The 23088-nt window shown below is 47.7% G+C and overlaps 1 protein-coding gene across 5 annotated transcripts in view; it reads right to left on the bottom strand.

Moving 5' to 3' along the window:
* TRABD2A (TraB domain containing 2A) overlaps nucleotides 1-16520 on the bottom strand; it is a 47690-nt gene extending 31170 nt beyond the window's left edge. The window contains exons 1-2 of one of the 5 annotated variants that reach the window (XR_005832866.1): nucleotides 16309-16519; nucleotides 6933-7493 (exon numbers count right to left, since the gene is read on the bottom strand). Coding sequence is in view for 4 of the 5 variants with exons in the window: in XM_040623259.1 (XP_040479193.1) it covers nucleotides 6933-7493; nucleotides 16309-16416 (669 nt within the window). In the remaining variant the exon portion in view is untranslated. Of the gene's footprint in view, nucleotides 1-6932; nucleotides 7494-16308 lie in introns of all 5 variants that reach the window. The other 4 variants (XM_040623259.1, XM_040623255.1, XM_040623256.1 and 1 more) reach the window with 4 other exon arrangements.
* Nucleotides 16521-23088: the final 6568 nt, after the last annotated feature.

Raw genomic sequence — 23088 nt, 5'->3', positions numbered from 1 at the left:
AGGCGGGGACACTTGCTGCCAGAAGGGACGGCAGAAGTGACAGGTGAAACGGCAACTAGGAAATATGTTAGTGCCATCTATTGGCAAGAGTAAACAGTGCCAGAACCGGTCTGCACAAAGCGATTCCGATCAGGAGAACCGTAGAGCGCTCTGCGGTTGGCATAGGACGGTCACATCCAACCACTGGCACTGTGTTGGGGTACAGAAAGCCCAAAGATTGCAGGCTTTACACGTGGAAAGCAGAGGGCCAGCCCAGGCCTCCTGGCTTCATTCATGTTAGCTTTTGGGTCCCGTGACTCAGACCCCAAACCTAGATGCGACTGGGTCCCAAAGGACAGACTCCAATGCTGAGAAGAACCAAGCTGTTCCAAATTCCCACCCCACCCCACCGTGACATCCAGTCCATCCCTGGGAAGTGGGCGGGAGAATCCTATGGTCAGACAAATCTGTTCTGGTGAGCCCCTCAGGGGAAGCAGACAGACAGCGCCCCATGCCTGGAGCTTGTGTATAGATGTTCTGGTGATGTGTGACCATGGATATGGGATTTAGGAAGATCATTTCTCTAGGGAACTCTTTAAGTCTTTAATGGGGACCCATCTGTTCAGCTGGGAAGAAAGGGAGGGGACTCACAGGTGAGCCCGGCATCACTAAGTCTCCAGCTCCAAGTTCACTTGCTTTCTGCACATAAGGAATGGCAGTGCAGCAAACAGTACCAAGCAGACAAGAACTGTGGGTGAAAGAACAGGCACTATAACCTGACTCCATTCTGGAGCGGGAAACATGGCGTCTGCCCTGAGATGGCAAGATCAAATCCAGACAGGAAGTAGGCATCCTTTCCCTCATGCCAAACCCAGATAGCTGAGGGGAACCGTTAGCTCTCAGGTAGTAGGGGAGAGGTGAAGGGGGAGAGAGAAGTAGGGGAAATAATGGAATCATGAGGGATCTAGAACAGAGAGAGGCCTTCAATCCTTTACCCCACAGAAGCTGACTGAGCATCTACCAAGTGCGGGCCATGGAGTTAAGTGAAGAATCCCGTCCCAGTGAGCCTGATCACCTGTGTCATAAAGACCTCAAGTTCTGGGGAGCAACAACAAGATTACGTTTTATCCTTTTTCTACGTAGCACCACGCTTAGTAGGGATTCAGTGGATGTGTTGACTAAATAAATATAGGAATGGGCGGCTAGGAGGGTAACTCCTAGTGAACTCACACCCTGGTTTTTGAAGTTTAGGGTCAGCTGGGCAGGGATAGTTTAATACTGAGAAGTCTACGGATAGAGGGACAAAGAAAACCATAGATCAAGACAACACTGAGAGCTGGTAAGAGAAGAGATCTTAAAAGTCCTCATCACAAGAAAAGAAGTTTTGTTAACTATGCACGGTGACGGATGTTAACTAGACTTACTGTGGTGACCATTTCGCAATGTGTACAAACATCGAATAATTATGTTGTACGTCTGAAACTGATGTTATGTGTCAACTACATCTCAATAAAAAAAAAAGACATCACAACAGAGACCCAAAAAACCTCTTAATGAAACTCGACAACTGCTTCCCCTAATAACAGCAACTACTTCTGATTAAATTCCTAGTAAAACAGGGATGCCTGGGTGGCTCCGTTGGTTAAGCGTCTGCCTTCGGCTCAGGTCATGATTTTGGGGTCCTGGGATCGAGCCCTATTGGGCTCCCTGCTCAGTGGGGAGTCTGCTTATCCCTCTCCCTGCCACTCCCCCTGCTTATGCGTGGTCTCTGACAAATAAATTAAAAAAAAAAACTTAAAAAAATTCCTAGTAAAACAGAAATCCAAGGACATTTCATTCACATCAGAAAGACTAATCAACTACCAGTGTTGCATTTAATGGTGAAATAATAAAGCCATTCTCATTCAAGTTGGGGGAAGAAAGGATGCCCTTTGTTACCACTACTACTAAATGCTGTTTAGGTATCCTAACCAACACATGAGTTGGTTGTGAGACAGACTGCAGAAAGGTGAAGACAAAATAATTATTTGCCAATGATCTATCTGGTCACTAAGAAAGCAAGAGGATCAACTACCATTGTTAGAATACACAATTTCAACTCAGTGGTTAAATTAATATATAAAAATCAGTAACCAGACAGAAAACATATTGAGAAGAGAGTCTACACCAGCAAGATTTTTATTAAAAACGATGAATAAACTTAGGAGTTGAGCAAAATCTAGATCACGAATTCTACAAAGTAAGAAAGAAGACTAAAATACAATCAGATAAAAGGGAAGGATGGCATGTTCCTGGATTATTGGACTTAACATGAGGAAAAATGTCCGTTCTGCCCACATTGATCTAAAAATTACCAAAATCATCAAAATGATCATGAAACTCGGTAAGGAGACAGTTAAATCCAGTCGCTAAGAACGTGATATTAACGCAGAAAGGGGCAAAGTGAGCCACAGAACAGAACGGGAAGTGCCAGAAACAGAAGGAGGGCACGCATGTGCTCACGGTGTGTGCGTGTGCGTGTGAGAGAATGTGCATGTGTAATGATATGCTAGAAACAAAGAGCATCGCAAGTCCATGGAGAAAAGCTGACACAGGCCAGTTACACCAGAAAGGGCAGCCATCGGCATTTAGAGGCTCCCCGGAGTCGAGCCCTGACCAGGCACACGGGCAAAGGGTACAGTGAGGGGACGCATCACAGGCAGCCTGGACTCCAAGCGGACTTGCCTCAGACACACGCATCAGAAACAATCTGGATCACTGCTACTCATCAGAAGCATAGTGTGAACCCCATATCTAATTGTAAGTTTTCTAGTAGCCACATTAAAAAAGAAAGAAAAGAAAGAGGTGAAATTAAATTTAATGATATATTTTATTTAACCCAATACATCCAAAGCATCATCATCTCAACATGTAATCAGTATAAAAAGTTATTCACTTTTTTTTCATACTTAGTTTTCGAAATCTGTTATGTGTTTTCCACTCACCTGACGTCTCAATCTGGATACTTAATTTGCATCAGAAACACTTGATCTGCAGTTCAATTTCATAATATTTACAGTTGAGAAAGGAGAGCCACATGCCCAAGTTGTTCCAAATGCACGTAAAAGTTTTCCAATAATTGGATCAATGATCGGTTTTTAAATTTTAATTCAAATTAACTAAAATGAAATAAAATTTAAAATTCTCTTCCTAAGTCACACTAGCCACATTTCAGGTGCTGAAAACCCAGTCATATGTGGCCAATGGCTAATGAATTAGACAACAGAAGTCCAGAATCTTCCACCGCAACTCAAATCTCCAAGGTCTCACACTGACCCCAACCTGTTGGAGACTCAAAGTCACCATGACCTTTAATACATCTGGAATCAAACCCAAATTCCTCCATCTGTTGGTTATACAATCATGGGCGGGTCTCTTAAGCTCACTGAGCTTCAGTTTTCTCATCTATAAAATAGGGATGGTGCTTGCCCATCTTGTGAAATTCTGCAGATTAATATAAAATTACCGACGAGGCCTGGCTCATAGGGGCCCTCTATGTTAGCTCTCCCCCCTCTATCTGTATAGTATTTATGAAGTGTTTCCCAGGTTACTGTTTGATTTGCTTCTGACCACAGGATGGTAGGGGGCAAGTATTATTAGCCCCCTTTAAAGATGAGAAAACAAAGTTCAGAGAAGTTAAGGAAAGAGTTCAAAGTCCTACACTGGTGATGGTGCAGGAGTTCTAACCCCCGTACATGCGGCTCTGGGTTCACTGCTTCTCCCACTGGCAGCACAGCGTTCCAGCCTCAGCTGTGCCTCCATCTCCAGCTGCCTCCACCCTACAATCCAGGAGGAGGGTGGACAGTCTGGAGTATAGGGCCACAGGACTCCTCCCAGGCAGCCTGCCCGGCCTCAGGGAAGACTCAGGCTCTCCTCTGCCTCTTCCTGGCGGCTGCTCAGGACGCTGCAGGGCCTGGCCCTCTCCCTGGCTCAGTGCATAGCCAGGCACCCACCGACGTCCTTCTTCAGAGCTACGGTGAACAAAGAGGAAGGCACTAGCCACTCCTCAAAGGGGCAAAAGAAAAGGACCCAAGGGAACGAGTCATCTTCTCTCAAAATGAATGCAGTTGATCTTACCGTTCTCTGGACTTACTGAGAAGGGAGACTCCATCAGCCACCACCCCAAAGCCTCTGATGGAATTCTTCAATTCCACACAGCCGTGAGAACGAATGATGGACAGCTACACATGGCAACGTGGTGAATCACAAGGGGAATGCTAAGCAAAAGAAGCCTAACCCCCTAAAGGGCGCAGACTGGGTAATTCCATTTATGTGAAATTCTAAAATGGTCAAACTAATTTATGCTCAAAGATTTTCAGCATAGTGGTTATCCTTGGTTGGGAGGTAAGGGGTAGATGGGGGGGGGTCAAGGGGCTTCTGGGGAGCTGGTGCTGTTCTGTTTCTGGCTCTGGGTGCAGGGCCCATGACTGTGTTTGTGAAAATTCAACCTGTGCACTTTTCTGTATAGTTATGCCACAAGAAAACTTCATCCTAACTTTCTGGGGTGATGGAAATAATTCAATAAATCAATCTGAGTAGTGGTTACATGGGTAAATGTATATGTTCAATGTCGTTGAGCTGGTCGCTAAGGTTGTATTTTACTGTTTATAAATGAAACATAGGCAGTTATACCCCAGGAATGTCATAGAATTGTCTCCCCTAAATTTAAACAACTCTGACCTCACTAGCTTAGCCTCAAGGTCTTATAAAAAAAATTAGTTTATAAATATTAAATACCTACTTGAACCTTAAGGTGTCATGAAATCAAAAGGACACTCTAATATATAACCATAGTGCTCTAAAATGTCTCTTGGGGCGCCTGGGTGGCACAGCGGTTAAGCGTCTGCCTTCGGCTCAGGGCGTGATCCCGGCGTTATGGGATCGAGCCCCACATCAGGCTCTTCAGCTATGAGCCTGCTTCTTCCTCTCCCACTCCCACTGCTTGTGTTCCCTCTCTCGCTGGCTGTCTCTATCTCTGTCAAATAAATAAATAAAATCTTTAAAAAAAAATAAAAATAAAAAAAAAATAAAAAATAAAATAAAATGTCTCTTAAATGTATTTATTATCTTAAGAGACGGTGCTACACACCTTCCCTCAAAGACACTTTGCTCGGGGCGCCTGGGGAGTGCAGTTGGTTAAGCGTCCGACTCTTGGTTTCGGCTCAGGTTGTGATCTCATGGGTCATGGGATCCAGCCCCACAACCCACTACACTCTCAGCACGGAGTCTGCTTGAGATTCTCTCTCCCTCTCCCTCTGCCCCTCATGCTCATGTGCGTGCTCGCTCTCTCGCTCTCTCTCCCAAATACATAAATCTTAAAAAAAAAAAAAAAGAAAGAAAGATACCTTGCTTAAGATAATATTTTACTTCCAAGCCTTTTCCCCTCCCAACTGGAAGTATGAAAGAAGGCTTAGCTCAGGCAAAAATGCTCACAGATTTCCAGCTTGTAAGGTCAAAATCAATGAGCCTTTAAATCAAAGCACTTGCTTTTTAGAAAACATTATATTAAATTCAGACATTGAAAACATTAGAATATTGGCTCTTTAGGTTTCAAAATAATGCAAAAGAACTCTCCCAGGAGATCGATGCAGACGATTATTGGTCCCTGAATTTGTCTATAATCTCAATGTGCCCAACAAATACTGTATTTTATTAACATAGACTCTTGGCAAGATAAATTAAAATCCCCACAAATTTTATTATCAACTCAGGAATACTATGTTTAGGTGGTTGAACGTCCTTAAATTCTTTAAGTAACAACCTAAGTACAGCATTTCAAGATCCAGTAAGACCTAGAGGGTTGACTTTTATTCTGAGGTCCAACCTTCCAAGGCCAACCACTGAGAATATTTGCAAAACAAGAATACTTATTTCAATACAGTCAATAATATTATAACAACTTTGCATGCTCACCGATGGTAACCACACTTATTGCAGTCAACTTTTCGTAATGTATAAAATTGTCAAAAGACTATGTGTACACCTAAAACCAATGTAATATTATATGTCGACTATATTTCAATTAAAAATTTTTTAAATGTAAAAACTACTCACTTCATACCGCAAAATTCCCACTGGCCCCCAGAGGCATCTACTGTACTTTAAAATGTTAACAACAACAAATTTCACCAACCCGATTAAACAACGGCACTTCAATCAACTGTCACTTGTCTTATGAGACATGAAGAACTTCTTGAATATGAACTTAAATTCCAGTGTCCTGAGGGAGGGGCTGTAAACTATGGGACATAACTCTGCCTTACAAAGGAATTTCCTGCGGGGGGGGGGGGTGTCCTGAAGAGCGACAGCAATGATCTCAGAGGGACCACAGTGACCTAAAACAGCCATGGCCAGTCTCATTTTCAAACCAGGCCATACCCTCTGATAGTCAGTCTGACAGTCACGTTGTCCACACCCTCTCAGTGCTTGTTAATGAATAACCTAAGTTAAAACAAGTGATGAAGGTATGCCAATACTTGCTTAGACGACAAGGAAAAAAATCCTTTTCTCTCTCAGTAATACCCACGTAAGTGATACAACTGACTCTTAGGCTTATTTTTTAATCCCCAGAATAACATTCTTTTTTTTTTTTTTTAAGATTTTTATTTATTTATTTGTCAGAGAGAGAGAGAGCAAGCGACCGCACAAGCAGGGGGAGCAGCAGGCAGAGGGAGAAGTAGACTCCCCGCTGAGCAAGGAGCCCAACACGGAACTCGATCCCAGGGCCCCGGGATCATGACTCGAGCCCAAGGCAGACGCTTAACCAACTGAGTCACCTAGGCATCCTCAGAATAACATTCTTGAGCAAAGACAGTTTTTGGATTAAACTATGCTTATGGTCCATCTCCTAGATTATAATTCAGTGGATTCACACACAATCCAAGGCCAAGTCCTTCAGGCAAAGAGGGTCTTACCTGTGAAAAGTTCAGCCCGTTCAGTGGATGGCACTGCTCTTCCACCTTTTCCATGGCCCCAGTCTGCTTCCTCAGCCGCTCGGCCTCCTGCGCAAGGTACAGGTCTAAGACAGGCACCCCACGGGACTTAACGACCACTTCCGTCAGGGAGTTTACCATGAGCATGATCCAGATGGGCCTCTTGCGCTCCCAGTTCCCCACAATGGCATTGAAGAGGTAGTCGGCATAGAGACCTTTGCCACGCTGGTCTGCGGTCATCCACGAGGGCATCATGAGCTTGACATACTCTAGGTGGCGCTTGAGGCGACAGTAGATGTCCCTGGGGAGCACGTCTTGCAGGTTCTCCCCCGGAGGCAGCATCTGACAGCGGGCGAGGGCTGAGATAGTGTAGGGGTTGGTGAGGTCCAGCTCGAAGTACACAACGCCGCTCTGCTGAAAAGCCTCCTTGGAGTTGTCCGGGACGAAGTCCCAAACCCGAGTGTACGGAACATGGATCGTGCCAAAGAAGTAAGACGGCGGATCTCGCTTTATGGTCCACAAGAAGGAATTCAATTCACTCTGCTGAAAGGAACAGAAAGGACATTAAGTCACGATATGGAGGGTCAGAAACCTGACAGGAGAAAACGAATTGGAGAGACAAGTCGCACCGCAGGAGAAAAATGATCAAAGTACGATTTAGACTCCTAAGTCCAGGTAGATTCACCTGCCAGCAGCAGGAGTCCTCGAGGCAGCATTTTCCCCCTTTTCCGCCCAAAGGTTGATTGAAGTCGAAAAAGTAATAGGAGTCCTTGAGTTTGCCCTAACAATGAACTGAGCTGGAGGTAAAGCAGGGACTCTCAAGGGACTCCAAGGACACACTGGTACAGCTGAGGGAACCACTGGTACCTCCCAGGTAGGCAGACTGATGGCGTCTGCTTCTGCAGGTCTCAAATCCAACATTTTCAAAAGCAGTGGCTCTCCACAGCTGCACATCCTCTCCCAGCAGCTGTAGGCTGAGCAGCGAGGCACACCACCTGAGGCCAAGCCATGGTGCCCTGCGCATCTCAGATTCGACAGCAGGCATTTAGGAAGTGTCTGTTTATTAAGAGAGCCCATACACAGACGTGCACAGGGCCGCCCTCCAGGACTCCAAGCCTCAAGGTCAGATAGACTCATGAGGTGAACCCCACATCGAGCAAACCAGAAATGTGAAAATCCAGATTTACAGAAAAGACCTTTCTTTACAAAAAGCTTTAATTTCAGCAGCCTTTTAAGTAACATGCTTCCCGGGATTGTGGAGTTTCAACTTAGAATCAGCTCTCATTTTTGTTATAGTTACATTCCACTAAGTCACCACAAACACTGAATTACCGAATAATGAACGACTGCTCCTAGGAGAAATACAAGGCTTAGGTTCCTACAAGCCTCTGGTCACAACACTTTCATGGACAGATCAATGCAGAGCCCTGTTTTGTATGTGCTTCTGTTGAAAAGCACCTTACTGAATACACGTTGTTGATTTCATGAACACTGAACTCATGGCCAACATCACTAAAACTCATGCATGAACGAAGCTCATCTCACACATCCATTTTCTCCCTAAGGCTCCTCTCAGCCTCCCTGTGGTTAGGAACACGAGATGGTATCTGTGCTTGGTTATTTTAAACAGTGAGATCACCCATAAGAAGCACAAAAATGCAAAAAAGTAGCATTTGGTAGACCACCGAAAGGACACTGTTCACCCGTTACTTGTGGAGAGCTGAAACAAAGCACAGCATCAATATACTCGACCTCAGATGGGAGTGTGTGCATCAGGGGACTCAAATTTTTCCCAGTTCTGGGAATGGCTACACATGGCCACAAAAGTGCCACAGGCCTTGGGGTTACAAATCAATTTTAGCAAGCAGGCCAATTCACAAATATGAAATCTACAAATAATGAGGATTAGCTGTATTTGCATTTGTGTGTTAATGGTTTAAGTAAGCAGCAGCTACCTATTTTCAAATGAAATGTTACACAGAATCTCAAAATCTAAGACAAAAGCTGGTTGATGCAGGGGCCCCATTCTCACAGCCCTCAACCTTCTCTTCTCCACCTGCCCCCTGGCCACCTTCCGCAAAAGCACCTTCTGACCACTCAGAGGAGGGCAGAGAACACAAGAGCTGAGCTCGAGACAACGGTGGGGGAAGGTCGGCAGCAGATAGGCTCCCAGCTCTGGATAAACACTATTGGCTGAAGAAAGCTGAGCCAGGCCTGGCCACATGGGAGCCAGCCTAGTGCTCCAGAACAGGCTTTTCAAAAGTAACTACAGATCTTGAGTTTAAATAAAACATTCCAACTGGAGGGGCGCCTGGGTGGCTCAGTCAGTTAAGCATCTGCCTTCGGTTCAGGTCATGATCCCAGGGTCCTGGGATGGAGTCCCTCATCAGGCTCCCTGCTCAGTGGGGAATCTGCTTCTCCCTCTACCCCTCCCCTTGCTCGTGATCTATCTCTCTCTCTCCTGTGGATAAATAAATAAAATCTTAAAAAAAAAAAAAAAGATTCTCTCTCTCTCCCTCTATCTCTCCCAGCTCGCACACTCTCTCTCAAAAAAAAAAAAAAATTCCAATTGGAATATGTTGCCTCTGTTTTCTTAAATCCCATGCAAGCCAAACAGAACATATCTCACGAATCCCCAGCCTGTGACCTTGGGGTTTTTTTTTAAGTATTTAAGTTACAGTTCTGCTCACACACACACCTTTCCAAGACTGTACTAATTGGTAAGAGGAGCCTAAATTCTGCTTCTGTCTCAGCTACCTCCCTGAGATTTTTAAAAGCCACTTAATTTCTCTGTATCTCAGATTCTCCATCTTTAAAAGTGAGATAACAATATCTGCCATAGGTTATCGGAATAAACAAACTAGACAGGTAATTGTTAAGTGAATGAAAAATGAAAGAATGTATTTTTAAAACTTATTAATGATGGAATTGATATTAAGAGATGAATCAAATCCAGGGTCTCCGGTCAGCCCTCAGGCATCCTCTTATGGAGTAATGACTGGCCCCAGGGTTATTTAAATACATCAAAAAGCCAAGGTGAAACTCTATCTAAAACAATGGCTACCAAGGCTATTAAGCAGTCAAATGTCTCACTGTTAGAGTTACAGCAAGCCAGTAGAAAAACACCGGTTAACTAGATGCTAACCGAAAGCCAAGACTGACAGTTATGCTTTGGTTCATTTAAAACGGGTCACAAAATGATGACCTATAAAGGCAACTGGTTTGGTGGAGGTGGTCTTGCTAGGCAAAGGCTTAGTTTGGTTTATCTGTTCATTTTATGGGAAACAGTTGCTAATTGAAGGGCCCTAGATGGTGATATGACTGGGCACCACTGACCTCTGGAAGGGACCTACTCACACAAGTTCCACGCAGTCTACCAAAGGACTTCTACACAGTTTCCAACTGGGAGACACAGCAAAGAGCTAAAATGCTATGATTAAACCCATGGGCACGTAACCGATTGTCATTTACCAGGAGACTGTGATATCAAACAAATATATTCCCTGGAAAATCCAACCCATACTGCAGGGTCATGGTTGGGGCTGGGGGTAGGCAGAGTGGGAGGGGTGGTTTCGTTTCACTTTGGATTTGTTTTTCCTCAATACCCTTATTCTCCCTAAAGTCTCATCCTACCTCAAAATACCTGCACTTCTCTTTTTTTTTTTTAAGATTTTTTATTTATTTATTGAGAGAGAGGGAGAGAGAGAAGCAGACTCCCCACTGAGCAGGGAGCCCGAGGCGGGGCTCAATCTCAGGACCCCATCATCATGACCTGAGCCAAAGGCAGAAGCTTAACCTACTGAGGCACCCAGGCGCTCCTTTTACACTTCCCTTTAAATAAAATCTGTTCAACTATATGTATCCATTTTTAATTATTTATTGCTGCCTTTTCAATTAGTATTAGTTTAGAAATGGAGTTGTTGTACAATCTTTTTGCTGAAAACTGCTATTTAAAAACAAAAAACAAGACTCACGTTCTGGCATCCAGCCTCATAATAACAATAATACTGCTAAGAACATCCAGCTGCTGTGAAATGTTCACTGTGCACCAGGGACCATCCAAGCATTGCACACGAATGCTCCTACTACATTTGTTCAACGTGCATTTATTCCACAAGTATTTACTATGTGTCAGGCACTGTGGAAGGCACAAGGCGCTGGGGTGTTCTAGGGCACTGGAAATACAAGCGAAAGAAAAACAGGTCCCTGCCTCGGCTATGTCAGTGATATTTGCTGTGGAGAACATGAAAGCAGGAAAGGGAACAGGGAATACTGGTGGAAGAGATATTCAGCGCCAAATAAGGAGATCAGAAAATCATGGAATGTCTGGTAGGAGATTTAGGCCTTGCTGTGAAGGGAGGTGAAAGGGCAAACCCGGGGGATATCTGAGAGAAGAGCATTCCCTCCAGGAGGAGGGAACAGCAGTGCAAAGACCCTGAGGCAGAAAGGTTCTAGCAAGGATGTCATCATAACTAAGGCAGGATGAGTGAAGAGCAAAGCAGGAGGAAAGGTCAGACAGGTGAGCAAGGCCAGCCCACACTGGAGCTAGGGCAGGTTTCTGGGAGAGGAGCCATAGGAGCCGACCTCACGCATGAACAGGACCACTCTGGCAGGTGTGAGGAACAGACTGTGGAGGGATGAGGACAGATGCGAGAAAGTCAGTTAGGAAGTTACCAAAAGCATCCAAGCGAGAGAACATACTGGTAGTGACAGAACAGAGATGTGAGGAGGTTCTGGATATATTCTGGAAGCTAGAGCTAATAGGACTTGCTGATGAATTGGCTAATTAAAAGGCTGAAGAGAGAGAAGAGAGACGGAGTGGAACAGGAGCAGAGGGGAAGATCAGAAGTCTGGCTTGGGCCCTGCTGAGTCCAGATGTCAAGCAAACAACCAAGTGGGGAGGTTGAGCTGGGAGGTGGATGCGGGAGTCTGGACTTTGGGAGAGGCCTGGGCCAGAGATAAACACAGGGTACTGTCACCATTTAGACATCATTTAAGTCATGGGACTGAATAAGATTTCCAAGGGACTATGTGTAGATTAGGAAAGAAAAGGTCTAGAAGTAATCTAACCATGCAAAGTCAAGGGGAAAAAAGAGCAGCCAGCAAAAGAGAAATGAGAGAGGTGACCGTTGAGGTTGCTGAGAAAATCGAAAGAGTGGGAAGCCACTTGAAGACAGCACTTCAAGGAGGAGAATCTAAGCAAGGGGTTCAGCGTGGCTGGTGGGCCAGATGAGACAAGGATTTGCGAACTGACCTCTGGATGGCGCAACACTGAGGACACTGGGGACCTAAACAAGAACAGTTTTGGTGGTATGGTGGGAGTGAAAGCCTGCCAGCACCTCTCCCCCCAAATCAGGTGAGAATCGGAAGAAAGGCAGTTGAGAAGATACACAGCTAATTAAGACACTGGCCACTTCCACGTGCAGAAATTCAGACCTTGAGACGTTTATGATGTTACGCAAGTTCCCGTAGCTGCTGAGTGGATTCGAAGTCGGGGAGTCTGGCTCCTGAGCCCTGGGTTTAAAACATCACATTATGTGACGTTAACACATAACACACTATACTCATGACTCAGTGTCCTATGTCTTTCCATGAATATTCTAGTAGGTTGCTCAGGAGCACTTCCTGACTCCGAACCTGAAAAGGCTCTGTCCAGGTCCCCTTCCCTGGGCCCATGACCTCCCCAAATAAATCCACACCACCATTTTTTTAAAGATTTTATTTATTTATTTATTTATTTATTTATTTATTTGAGAGAGAGAGAGAGAGAGGGAGAGAGAACGAGCCGGGGGTGGGAGGAGAGGCAGAGGAAGAGGGAAAGAGAATCTCAAGCCAACTCTGTGCTGAGCATGGAACCCGACACAAAGCTCGATTTCACGACTCTGAGATCATGATCTGAGCCAAACTCAGGAGCTGGACGCTTTACTGACTGAGCGACCCATTTTTAAATCCTCAGACTGTCACCTTTTCCCACTCTGTCTTTTCAAAATAATACCATCTGGGGGGGCTTTCCCACTTTTTTAAACTAGGGGTTTTAAAGTGTTTTTAAAGAAATGTTGCCCATCTTGTAGGGCTTCCTCAATCAGTGGAGCCCTGCTCTGGCCAAGGAGGTACTCTCCGTCCCACGCAGCACCAGCAAGCCCCTCTGCCGGCCACTGACAGCGCCCTCCCAGGCATGCCCTGGGTAGAGCACGAGCTGAAAGAAAATTTGTCTTCAGGGCTTCTGATCCCGGAGCTCTTCCCGTGCCTTGCCCACCAGCAGGCCCCCAGGTCACTGCACTGGTCCTAGGGGTGCAACTGCCCCTGCCGCCCTTATACTCAGGGGTGGGGCTGTTTTGTCTCCACAAAAGGAAAAGAACGAAATTGTTCTAGTACCCCATTTCAGTGTAACTGTGGTCACCACGTGCTATTAGTTGAAGCCATGTGTTTTAACATTTGACTGAAGGATGGGCACCTGGGTGGCTCAGCGGGTTAAGCGTCTGCCTTCGGCTCAGGTCATGATCCCAGGGCCCTGGAATTGAATCCCGCATTGGGCTCCTTGCTTAGCAGGAAGCCTGCTTCTCCCTCCACCTGTGCTCCCCCTGCTTGTTCTCTCTGTCAAATAAATAAATAAAATCTTAAAAAGAAAAACATCATGACTATGAGTAGAATAGAAACTTAACACCATAAACACACCCCTTCTGAACCTTGCTGCAACTGCCCTGCAAGAAAAAGACACGGCCCTGGATGACAGACCCAAGAAGCTACCAGCTCTGTCAACTGAATCACTGGTGAGTTTAACACACACATCTGTAATCCCTGCAATGAAACAAAGGAGCACAATGACAACTTGTGCAATGTGGCTAAGTCCCTTAGCGACTGCACCCCTCAGCATTCCCATCCCAGCCTCCTGGGACCTGTGATAATGGCACTTTTCCAAAAGTACTCTTCAGCACACCGGCTAGAATGATCCCAAAGTGAGCTGGCTTTAGTTGACTGTCTTCATTCAATAAATATATATTGAGCACCTACTGTGGCCAGGCACTCCTCTGAGCACTGGGAATGCAGCAGCAAGCCAAACAGACAAAAATGCCTACCCTTATGAAGAGTACATGGAGGCGAGGGGGGGCGGGCAGGGGAGCAGCAGCAAACACATTTTTATCAGTTAAGTGCTCTGGAAAAAAATTGAGCAGGAAAGGCAGACAGGAGGGCAGGGGCTCAGGGGGTTGACATCATCTTTAATATAGATAATCAGGAAAGGTCTCTGTCAAAGAGTTTGAGCAGAGACCAGATGGAGGTATAAGAGCAAGCATGTGGATATTTGGGGGAAGAAAGAGCACATGTGAAAGAACAGAGGCAGGAATATAGAGAACACTTACCGAGTTCTGAGTTAGATAAGGAAGAGACAACCTGCGTGACGCTCAGCGCCAAGCCTGCAGTGTCTGCACACAGACCAGCCTGGAAGACCTCTCTGTAATGATTACCAAAAGCTGGACACCAAACCAGCCCTCGAGCTGCAGAATGCTACCCAGGAAGCTGCTGCGCGGGATTGGAGGCTGGATTCCGGAGCTTTACTCTACAATCTAAGACCCCAGCCTCCTGCCCCCCCCCAACAGTGCCCTCTACAGAGGGGTCGAGCATCCAGTCCTGCCACTGACTGACCTGACCTCTGCAGGGGATAAGACAGCCCACAGAACAGAGATTTTCCCTCAAAATGTGGCCCAGGCACCTGTGGCCGTCCCCAAGACCCTTCCGAGCAGTCTGTAAGGTCAGAACTATTTCAATAATAATACTTAAGATATTTTCCTCTTTTGCTCTCTTTCTCTCACAAGTGTACAAATCGAATTTTCTAGAGGCTACAGGCGTGGGATAACATCACTGCTATGATGGTTAATAGCATGTGTCCTTATGTATTCTTGTGTTTTACTAATATTTTCATTAACCCACGTACATAAAGGCTCTTTGGAGTCCTCAATACTTTTTTTAGAATGTAGAGGGGTCCTGAAATCAAAAAGTTTGAGAACTGAGAGAGTAAAAAGGCCATGAAGACAGGTTCAAGAATCAAGAGAAACAGGGACTTTATCAAGACTCACTCATCACACTATAATTACGAATGGATTTGCAAAAGTGAAAAACGTTTGCTTTCATAGGAAAGGATGGACTTCTGTTTTGAATAACAAGAGCGCAGATGCCCTACCTTACGTTCGAGACTATCCCTGCTGCGGACTTTCCTCTCCAGCCACCGCGCCTCCTGCCTTCCTAGAGGGAGAGCCTCCGCCGGTCCGCAGCCCCGGACGCGTTAGGGAGGTCAGTGTGACTCCCCGGTCAGCCCCGTGGGCCAGGAAGGCTCAATTAGGTCACCCTCTCCTTTGCTGTGGTTAGGGCCATGAATAAAATTACCACTAGCCAGGGTGACGGGGCCCACAATGTTGCGCAGGTGTCACAGGTGGGCCGACCTAGGATCCGAGGGCGCACAGGCCATCCAAAGGACGAGCCTAGGATCACCCCCCTCCCCAGCTCCAGAGATCCGGGGATCAGACCCACCGATACAAACATAAAAATCAACCTCCACAGAGCTCGGAAGAGAAGAACTTGAGAACGTCAGAAAATTCCAGGCTTAAGAAAACTGATCAGGAGAAGGAAACATTGATCTCGAAAGAGGGCCAGCCTCGGAGACGCTAGACTGTCCGATTTCCGCTCGGCTTCTGCTCCTGGAGGGCTGGGTGGACCTGGGCCGGTCACCGGGACTCCCTCGCCTGGGCTCCCCTCACCTGCAAAACGCTAATGCGAATATCTAGGGAAGCGCCTGTGCGGGAACGCGAGGCTGTCAGATGCAGTTACTTCGCGAATGCGCTTTGTGACCTAGGGCAAAAAGGTCCCTCTCTGAGCCTCAGTTTCCCAGATCGGTAAAACAAAGGAAATGGCTTCAGCTCCCCCAGATCCCTTCTAACTCAGGAACTGAATATATAAAGGTTAAGTGAAGCAGCTGCGGGCGCTTATACCATCTCGATAAGAGCTGGAGAAATTAAACGCTAGGGAAAAGAGGCAGAACAAACTTCCAAAGTCAATGTGCCAAGTCCCTGCACCGTTCGGTCTTCGAAGACTCATCCGACCGACGTCCCCTAAAGCCCGCGAAGCCGGCTGGAGAGACCCAGGAGACCCCGCCGGGACTCTCTTTTGCCGCCCTGCCCAATGGCGAGGGCTGGGGACAGAGTCTCATGCGGCCGGGGGCTGCGCCCCCGCCAGAAAGGGGAAGCCAGCAAGAAGGCGCGGCCGGGAGAGGGGGCTCGGGATCCGAGCGCGCGGTGCTTCGCGGCTTGGGAAACACCCTCGCGAGGTGCGGGAAAACCGCCTCGCCCGCGCGGGACGCGCGCCTTACCTGGGGCTTGAGCTCGCAGTTGGCGGAGGCAAGCGCGCCGCGCTGCGGGGCTGCGCTCGTGGGCAGGAGGCAGAGGGTCGGCAGCAGGAACCAGCTCCAGGGACTCATCCTCCCCACCGCGGCTCGGACGCCCGGGGCGCGCGGGGAAAGGGTCAGGCAGCACGGACCGCACAGCCCGGCTGGCCGGCGGCCGCGGAGCTGCGGACTAGCCGGGCGCCCGCCATGGCGCGCGGGGCTCGGGGGACCGGGGGCGCTGGCCGGCCGCCCCGCGCCTGGCGTCTGCTCCCGGTGCAGTTTGCGCGGCCGCGTGCGGGAGGGGCCGGGGGAGCCGGGCGGCGGCGGCCACGTGGGGCCGGGCCCTGACTCCCCACCCCTCACCCCGCTGCCCCTCAGCTCCGCGCGGAAGCGGCCGCGGGAGCTGCGCGGCCGGGCTTCCCCTGCCTAGAGCCGGCCGGAGCTGCAGCGCTCGGTGTGAGCCGGCCAGAAGGGAAAGGTGAAGCTCCCGCGCCGTCTTCCAGCCTCACACAAAAATCCTATTGGCTTCCATCCTCACGTCCGTGTTTACGCTACCAGTTCTGAGGGTGGGTCTTGATTGAAAGAGATAGACTGAAGAAACAAATCATAGGCTATTTTTTAAAGGAAAGCTCATTTCAACGAAGGAAACGGCATTGAAGTTTTGTCTGTAGAAGAGGGGAATAGCAGTGTGTGCATACACTTAAAAGTCCGGAACCACGAAAACCGGCACTCTATTAAGTGTCCTCTTAAGGGATTTGGGGTAATAATATTAAGCATGTGAACACCAAAGTCGGGATTACTTCACAGATTAGATGAGGACATTGATGGAAAGCATCTTGTTTGATGCACATAGAAAGCGTGCAAAATGTATTTGCTCCCTTTCTGCCCCAAACTTTCCAAGGGCCTTTTCACAGCATTGATCCTTCAGGAAGAAAAAAATATCAAAGCACCAGCTGTGCCCAGCCCCTGCCACCTCCTCCCTGAGGCCTGAGTGCACTTTGCACCAACCTTTCTGTACAACCCAGACTTGGGCGAGATCACCTTCTGAGGAGTGTAGCAGGGGTTCCTAATTCTAAGTCTCTGTCCATTCTGAGACTCTCTGGATAGAAACTGGAAGCAAAGGCGGGGAGGGATTGGGGGGTGTTGGGAGAGCAGGCGCAGTGGCCTAGATTTACACAAGAAAAGGGGGGGGCGTTTTCTACATCTACAATACTCCAGCAAAGAACCCCTGGCTTTACCCAGTCTTTCGAGCTTTCCTTCCACAGGCGTTGAAGTTTCAGGTGTTTTGGTGAAATCGCTACATTTTTCCTGTTCTAAGTTTCAGTGAGGATTTGCTTTCTGGAGTTGACTCTCTGGTCTTCAAACGACCCCCTTTCAGCCGGGCAGCAAACCTTGCCCCCCCCCCCGCCAACAAGCGACCCGAAGTACAGCGTGTCCGGGTTTTCAGGTTACCAGCACTGCCACCTACTGGCAAAAATATTCTCTCTGGCTGTGCGATGAAAGCATCAGAACTATTACCTCATGCTCTTTCCCCCACTCCAAGCGACGTCTCCACCCATCAGCTGGGGCTAGAGGGAAACGGGGCTAGAGACTGAGTTTGTTAGTTTTCTCCCATTGTTTGTGTCTCCCCTATTCCCTTGATTCCTGCTCTTTAGGATGTCCTTCCTTTTACTTACTTCGAATTTATTTTGCTTTTCTTTTTCTGGCTGCTTAAGGGGCCATGTTAGGTCGTTAACTTTAAACCTTTCTTTTCTAATATAAGCATGTTAAAGCTATAAATTTCTCTCTCAGTACTGCTAGCTGCATTGCCCAGATTTTTGAAAAGCTGTACTTTCATTATCATTCAGTTTGGAATACTTTTTTTTTCCAGATTTAATTTTTTTACTTGAGAGAGAGAACATGAGGGAGAGAGCACGAGCAGGAGAAGTAGCACAGGGAAGGAGAGAAGCAGGCTTCCCACTGAGCAAGGAGCCTGACGGGGGATTCAATCTCAGGACCCTAAGATCATGAACTGAGCTGAAGGCAGCCACTTAACCGACTGAGCCAGCCAGGTGCCCCTGGAATATTTTCGAATTTCCCTGGTGGCTTTTTTCTTTGACCATGGATAGTTTAAAAGTATGTTGTTTAATTTTCAAATTACAGATTTTTCCTAGACATCTTGTTAATGATTTCTGATCGAACTCCACTGTAATCTGAGAACATACTCAGATTATTGCAGTCATTTTATATTAACTGGGACTTGTTTAATGGCCCAGGATAGGTCATACACTGAATTTGAAATGTCTAGTGTATGAATAATTTTGTTTGGTTCTAATACTATTTTTAGGTGGAGCTTACTGCCTTAGACCTATCATTAAGTGAAGTTCATTCTGTAAGATATTCAACGTCCAAACATTCAACAAATTCACACTACACAATATACATTGTCTATACAGACATTCCTGAGTCCCACAGATTTCACAGGCTGGCATGACTGGGTCCTCACCTATCTCCTAGGCTGACTGGCCTTCCTGGCTTCCCCTTCGCGGTTAGGAAGGAGATGTTAAACATCCCCTAGCCTCCTCTCTGCCCATCCACAGAGTTTCTGTATCCAGTTCAAGTCCTGACTTGAGTATTGTCCTCGCATCCCATTGCCAGAGACCTGGATGTTCCTAAACTTTTCCCTGCTTCTTTCTGTTTCTCCTTCATATACAGTTGATGTCCATGTCCTATGTCCATGTACTCATAAGCTCTTCCTTCTGTGCCCCTACCAATGGATTCTTGAATTTACACAAATTTGTGAGGCTTGTCCCCTGCACAGCAGTCACCTGAGGAAATTATATGCCAGAGGCCTATTCGTTCATTCCCCAAAATCAGATCTTCCCTCAGAAACAAAGTTTTCAGGGTGCACAGAAGATTTGCGGTGGCTTCCACTACATCTCTGTGTGCTCGCCCGGCCTCGCCCGGCCAGCCTGGCTTGACCGACCTGCAGCCATTCAAATCCTAAATCACTTAACACACTGCACACTTCCTAAGATGGTCAGGACAGCCCAGGGGTGGAGAGTAGGTCCCTTGATCCTGCCTCCTGGTATTCACACTTTTGTTGAATTGCCTCCCCTTGAGTGTGAGCAGGACCTGTGACGTGCTTCTCACCCATGGAAGGTGACAAAGATGATGGGATGTACGTGGTTCCTTGTATGGGATTACACGAGAACATGATGCCAGTCTTGCTAGAGTCTCTCCATGGCCATCATGAGTCCTACAGCCATGAGGAAATGACTTCTGCCAACAACCTGAGTGAGCACAGAAGCTGATCCTTCCCCAGTAGAGCCTCTGGTGAGAGCCCCGTCCCGGGCAGCACCTGGACTGTAGCCTTGTGTTACCCTACACAGACCTAGTTAAGCCATGCCTGAGCTCCTGACCTAGAGAGACTGTGAGACAATAAGTGTGTGCTGTTCTAATCCACTGGGTTAGTGATTTGTTACGCAGCAACAGAAAACTAATACACCGGGTGAAGTGGAGTGCCAGGAATTCCAGCCGGGGGCTCTAGCATCCGAGTGTGCGCTCAAAGGGAGCCGCTGCAGACCTGCTTCCTGCCTGTCCAGGCCTTCAGGCTCCATGCGTTCCCAAAGAGGGGCCAGACTTCTGCCACGCTCTCTTGGTCACCGGTATTGGCGCCAGAATTTGTAAGTGGGAAAGGGTAGCAATTATCCCACAGCTGCTTCTGCTTAGCAAGTACACTGTGTGTACCTAGATCCTGGGAAAGGGAAAACTCCCTGACAGCAGGGAGTGGTCTAGCTTTATCAGCGAGGCCTTGGTGTTGCTAGGAGTTGGCAATATCCACAGCCAGGTCGTGGTGTTCTCCTACTGATCGTCGTATATTGAACGTAAACAATTTCGCAGCACATCAGCAACTGACAAGGCCACTCTGAGACCGTGGTGGAGGAAGACGAAAACCAGATGACTCCATAATCGTGTCTCCGCACAGCCTACACATGAACCTTGTCCAAGCCACAAAAAGGACCAGACATCCCCATGTCCTGGCTAATGAGTGACTGTTGCTTCTTCCCCAATCCCAGCGTTAGTCTTTATGATTTCCCCCACCTTATAGACAAAGATGTTTTAAGATACCGTTCTGGGCCAAATTGTGTGCCCCCGAAAAATACAATGTTGAAGCCCATACCCCGGTACCTCAGGATACGACTGTATTTGAAGACAGGGTCTTTAAAGAAGTGATTAAAATAAGATGGTGACTGTAGGCCCAAATCCAATCTGGTGGCTGTCCATGTAAGGGGAGGAAATCTGGACGCACAACAGAGACACCAGGGACACGCAGGTCCAGAGGGACAGCCATGTGAGGACACTGGAAGAAGGCGGCCCTTCTGCCGGCCAAGGAAAGAGGCCTCAGGAGAAAACACACCTGCTGACACCTTGACTTTGAACTTCTGGCCTCCAGACCTATGAGAAAATAAATTTCTATTGTTTAAGCAACTGAGTCTGTGGCATTTTGTTATGGGAACCAGAGCAAGCTACTGCAGATGTCCAGTCAGAATTATACCCACTTCCTCAGAACACCCAATGGAGAGCTGAGCCCTGCTTCCTTGAACCTTCCCCCGAGTCATCTAACAAAACAAACCAAATTCTATAACAAGTTCTCCCCTTACCCTCTTACCGAGATGCCCCACAGTTTCCCAAGGTATAAGCTTTTCCTCTCTGCAAAGAGCACTAAGTCTAACTAATTCAACTTCAGGTGTGTCCCCGGTGGTCTTCGGCTAACAGGCATTGGTAAGTGTCTGTCTACCTGGGGCAACTTCAGCCCGCCCCTAAGCCATCCCTTTCATTTCCACTGGTCTTGCATCAGACCTTGCGTGAGGAGAAGTTCTCCCCATATTGACACATTTTTACTCTTCTCCCTCCTCCTCTCCTGCCTCTCCCCTGCCCACATGCCACAGGGGTGAGGCTGCACTGAGGGGAGTGGTATCTCACTCCCAGGAGCCTGGTGCAATGTTGGTGCCTGTATGACTGACTCCTGACAGAAAGGGCTGAGCAGTACGTCGGGGTGAACTGAGGCCTGCCAGGAGAGCACTGGAGCTAGCGGTCTGCTCACGGGCAGCTGGCAGACTGCAGGGCATATGCAAGGAGAGGGAGAGAGCGGGACTGCACCACGTCTGCAAGAACTGGTTTTTTCAGAGACGGAGGAAAGGAGAAGAAACTGGAGACAAGGAAACTGCAGAAGCCTGCTGGGGGATAAGATGGCAGAGATGGTGGCCAGGGAATTCTTACTACATTTTACTCTTCATAAGCAATGAAAATTTGAAGAAATTTTCCATGAAATTTAAATTACACACCAACCTTTCAGAAGTGGGTTTTGGGGCCTCTGACAGTATAGCATTTGGTTTCAACAGGGCCTGGGGAAGAGAGAAGACTTCCAAAGGGGAACCAATCACATGCAAGTGGCTAAATGTGTAATTTTTACTATGAATCTAAAGTAAACAAAACTGGGACGCCTGGGTGGCTCAGTCGGTTGGGTGTCTGGCTTCAGTTCAGGTCGTGATCCCAGGGTCCTGGGATTGAGTCCCATGTGTCAGGCTCCTTGCTCAGCAGGGAGCCTGCTTCTCCCTCTCCCTCTGCCTGCCTCTCCCCCTGCTTGTGCATGCTCTCTCTCTCTCTGTCAAATAAATAAATAAAATCTTTAAAAAAATAAAATAAAAATAAAAGCAGCTGTGGTAATACTAATATGCAGCCAGGGTCCAGAGACAGACAGACAAAAAGAAAATTATAAGATGGTAGGATGTGTGCAACCACACAGCCCATAACTGAGCCCATCATTCCAGGGTTTCCCAGTGAAATGTTGTTTAAAGGGAGACACCACATTTGAGCACAAGTTAGCCAGGGAACAGCATTCCAGGGAGAGAGAACAATATAGGCAAAGGCCCTGAGGCACAAGAGAGAGTTAGCCATGTTTACAGAATTTGGTCTGATTGACACCTAGACCCAGGCAGACAACAGTGAGAAAGGGAAAGAAGCAGGGGCCTGAGGGTGAAGAGCCTGTGGCCAGTCTGAGGAGTTCGGCGCCCGCGTGAGAGGCACCTAGGCACCGTCCAAGGAGAGGAGTTGCACTACCAAATGTGGGCTTGAGCATGGAGGGGACCTGAAGGGAGCCAGAGAACACATGGTAAGACCAGTTAGGAGACACAGAGGGGACCTGGGCCTGGTTCTGGCAGGGGACGAAAAGATGAGAAGTGACACTGAGGAAGTGAAACCCACCCAGCTAGTGGTTGATTGGATGTGGGAGGGAGGAGGAACAAGAAGCTGCCTGGAATTAGTGCCCAGAAAGGACTAGACAACACCCTCTGGCCTCTGCCCTGCCGCCAACGCGGTAAGGGGGGAGTGAACACCCACAGACCCAAATTTCATATGTGCTTCGATGGCTCTCCGTGCAGCAAGAACAATAGGGCGAGAGGGGATCCTCTCTCTGAGTCCCTCCCTGCTTAGCAATGCCAACTTCTAGATCCTCCCAGCCTCCCCCGTAGGCCCCCTAAGGTGCCCCGGCCTTCCCAGGCACCCAGCTGGCTTTGCGCTCTGTCAGAGTCTTACTGACAAACTCATGGAGTTTCCCTGTGGCCTGAGACTGGAAAAGCCAGACAGAGCTGTCTCATCTTGTCTCCACCTCAGCTATGTCACCTCAGGCAAGTCACACGACCTCTCTAAACTTTAGCTTCCTCATCCACAAAATGGGAATAATAATACTTATCTTGCAGAAATGTTGTAAAAATTGAAACTAAT

This window comes from Ursus maritimus, unplaced genomic scaffold (assembly GCF_017311325.1).
Source record: "Ursus maritimus isolate PB19 unplaced genomic scaffold, ASM1731132v1 scaffold_6, whole genome shotgun sequence".
NCBI lineage: Eukaryota > Metazoa > Chordata > Mammalia > Carnivora > Ursidae > Ursus > Ursus maritimus.
The sequence above is the reverse complement of the archived record's forward strand: the minus strand, read 5'-3'. Positions and strand labels throughout refer to the sequence as shown.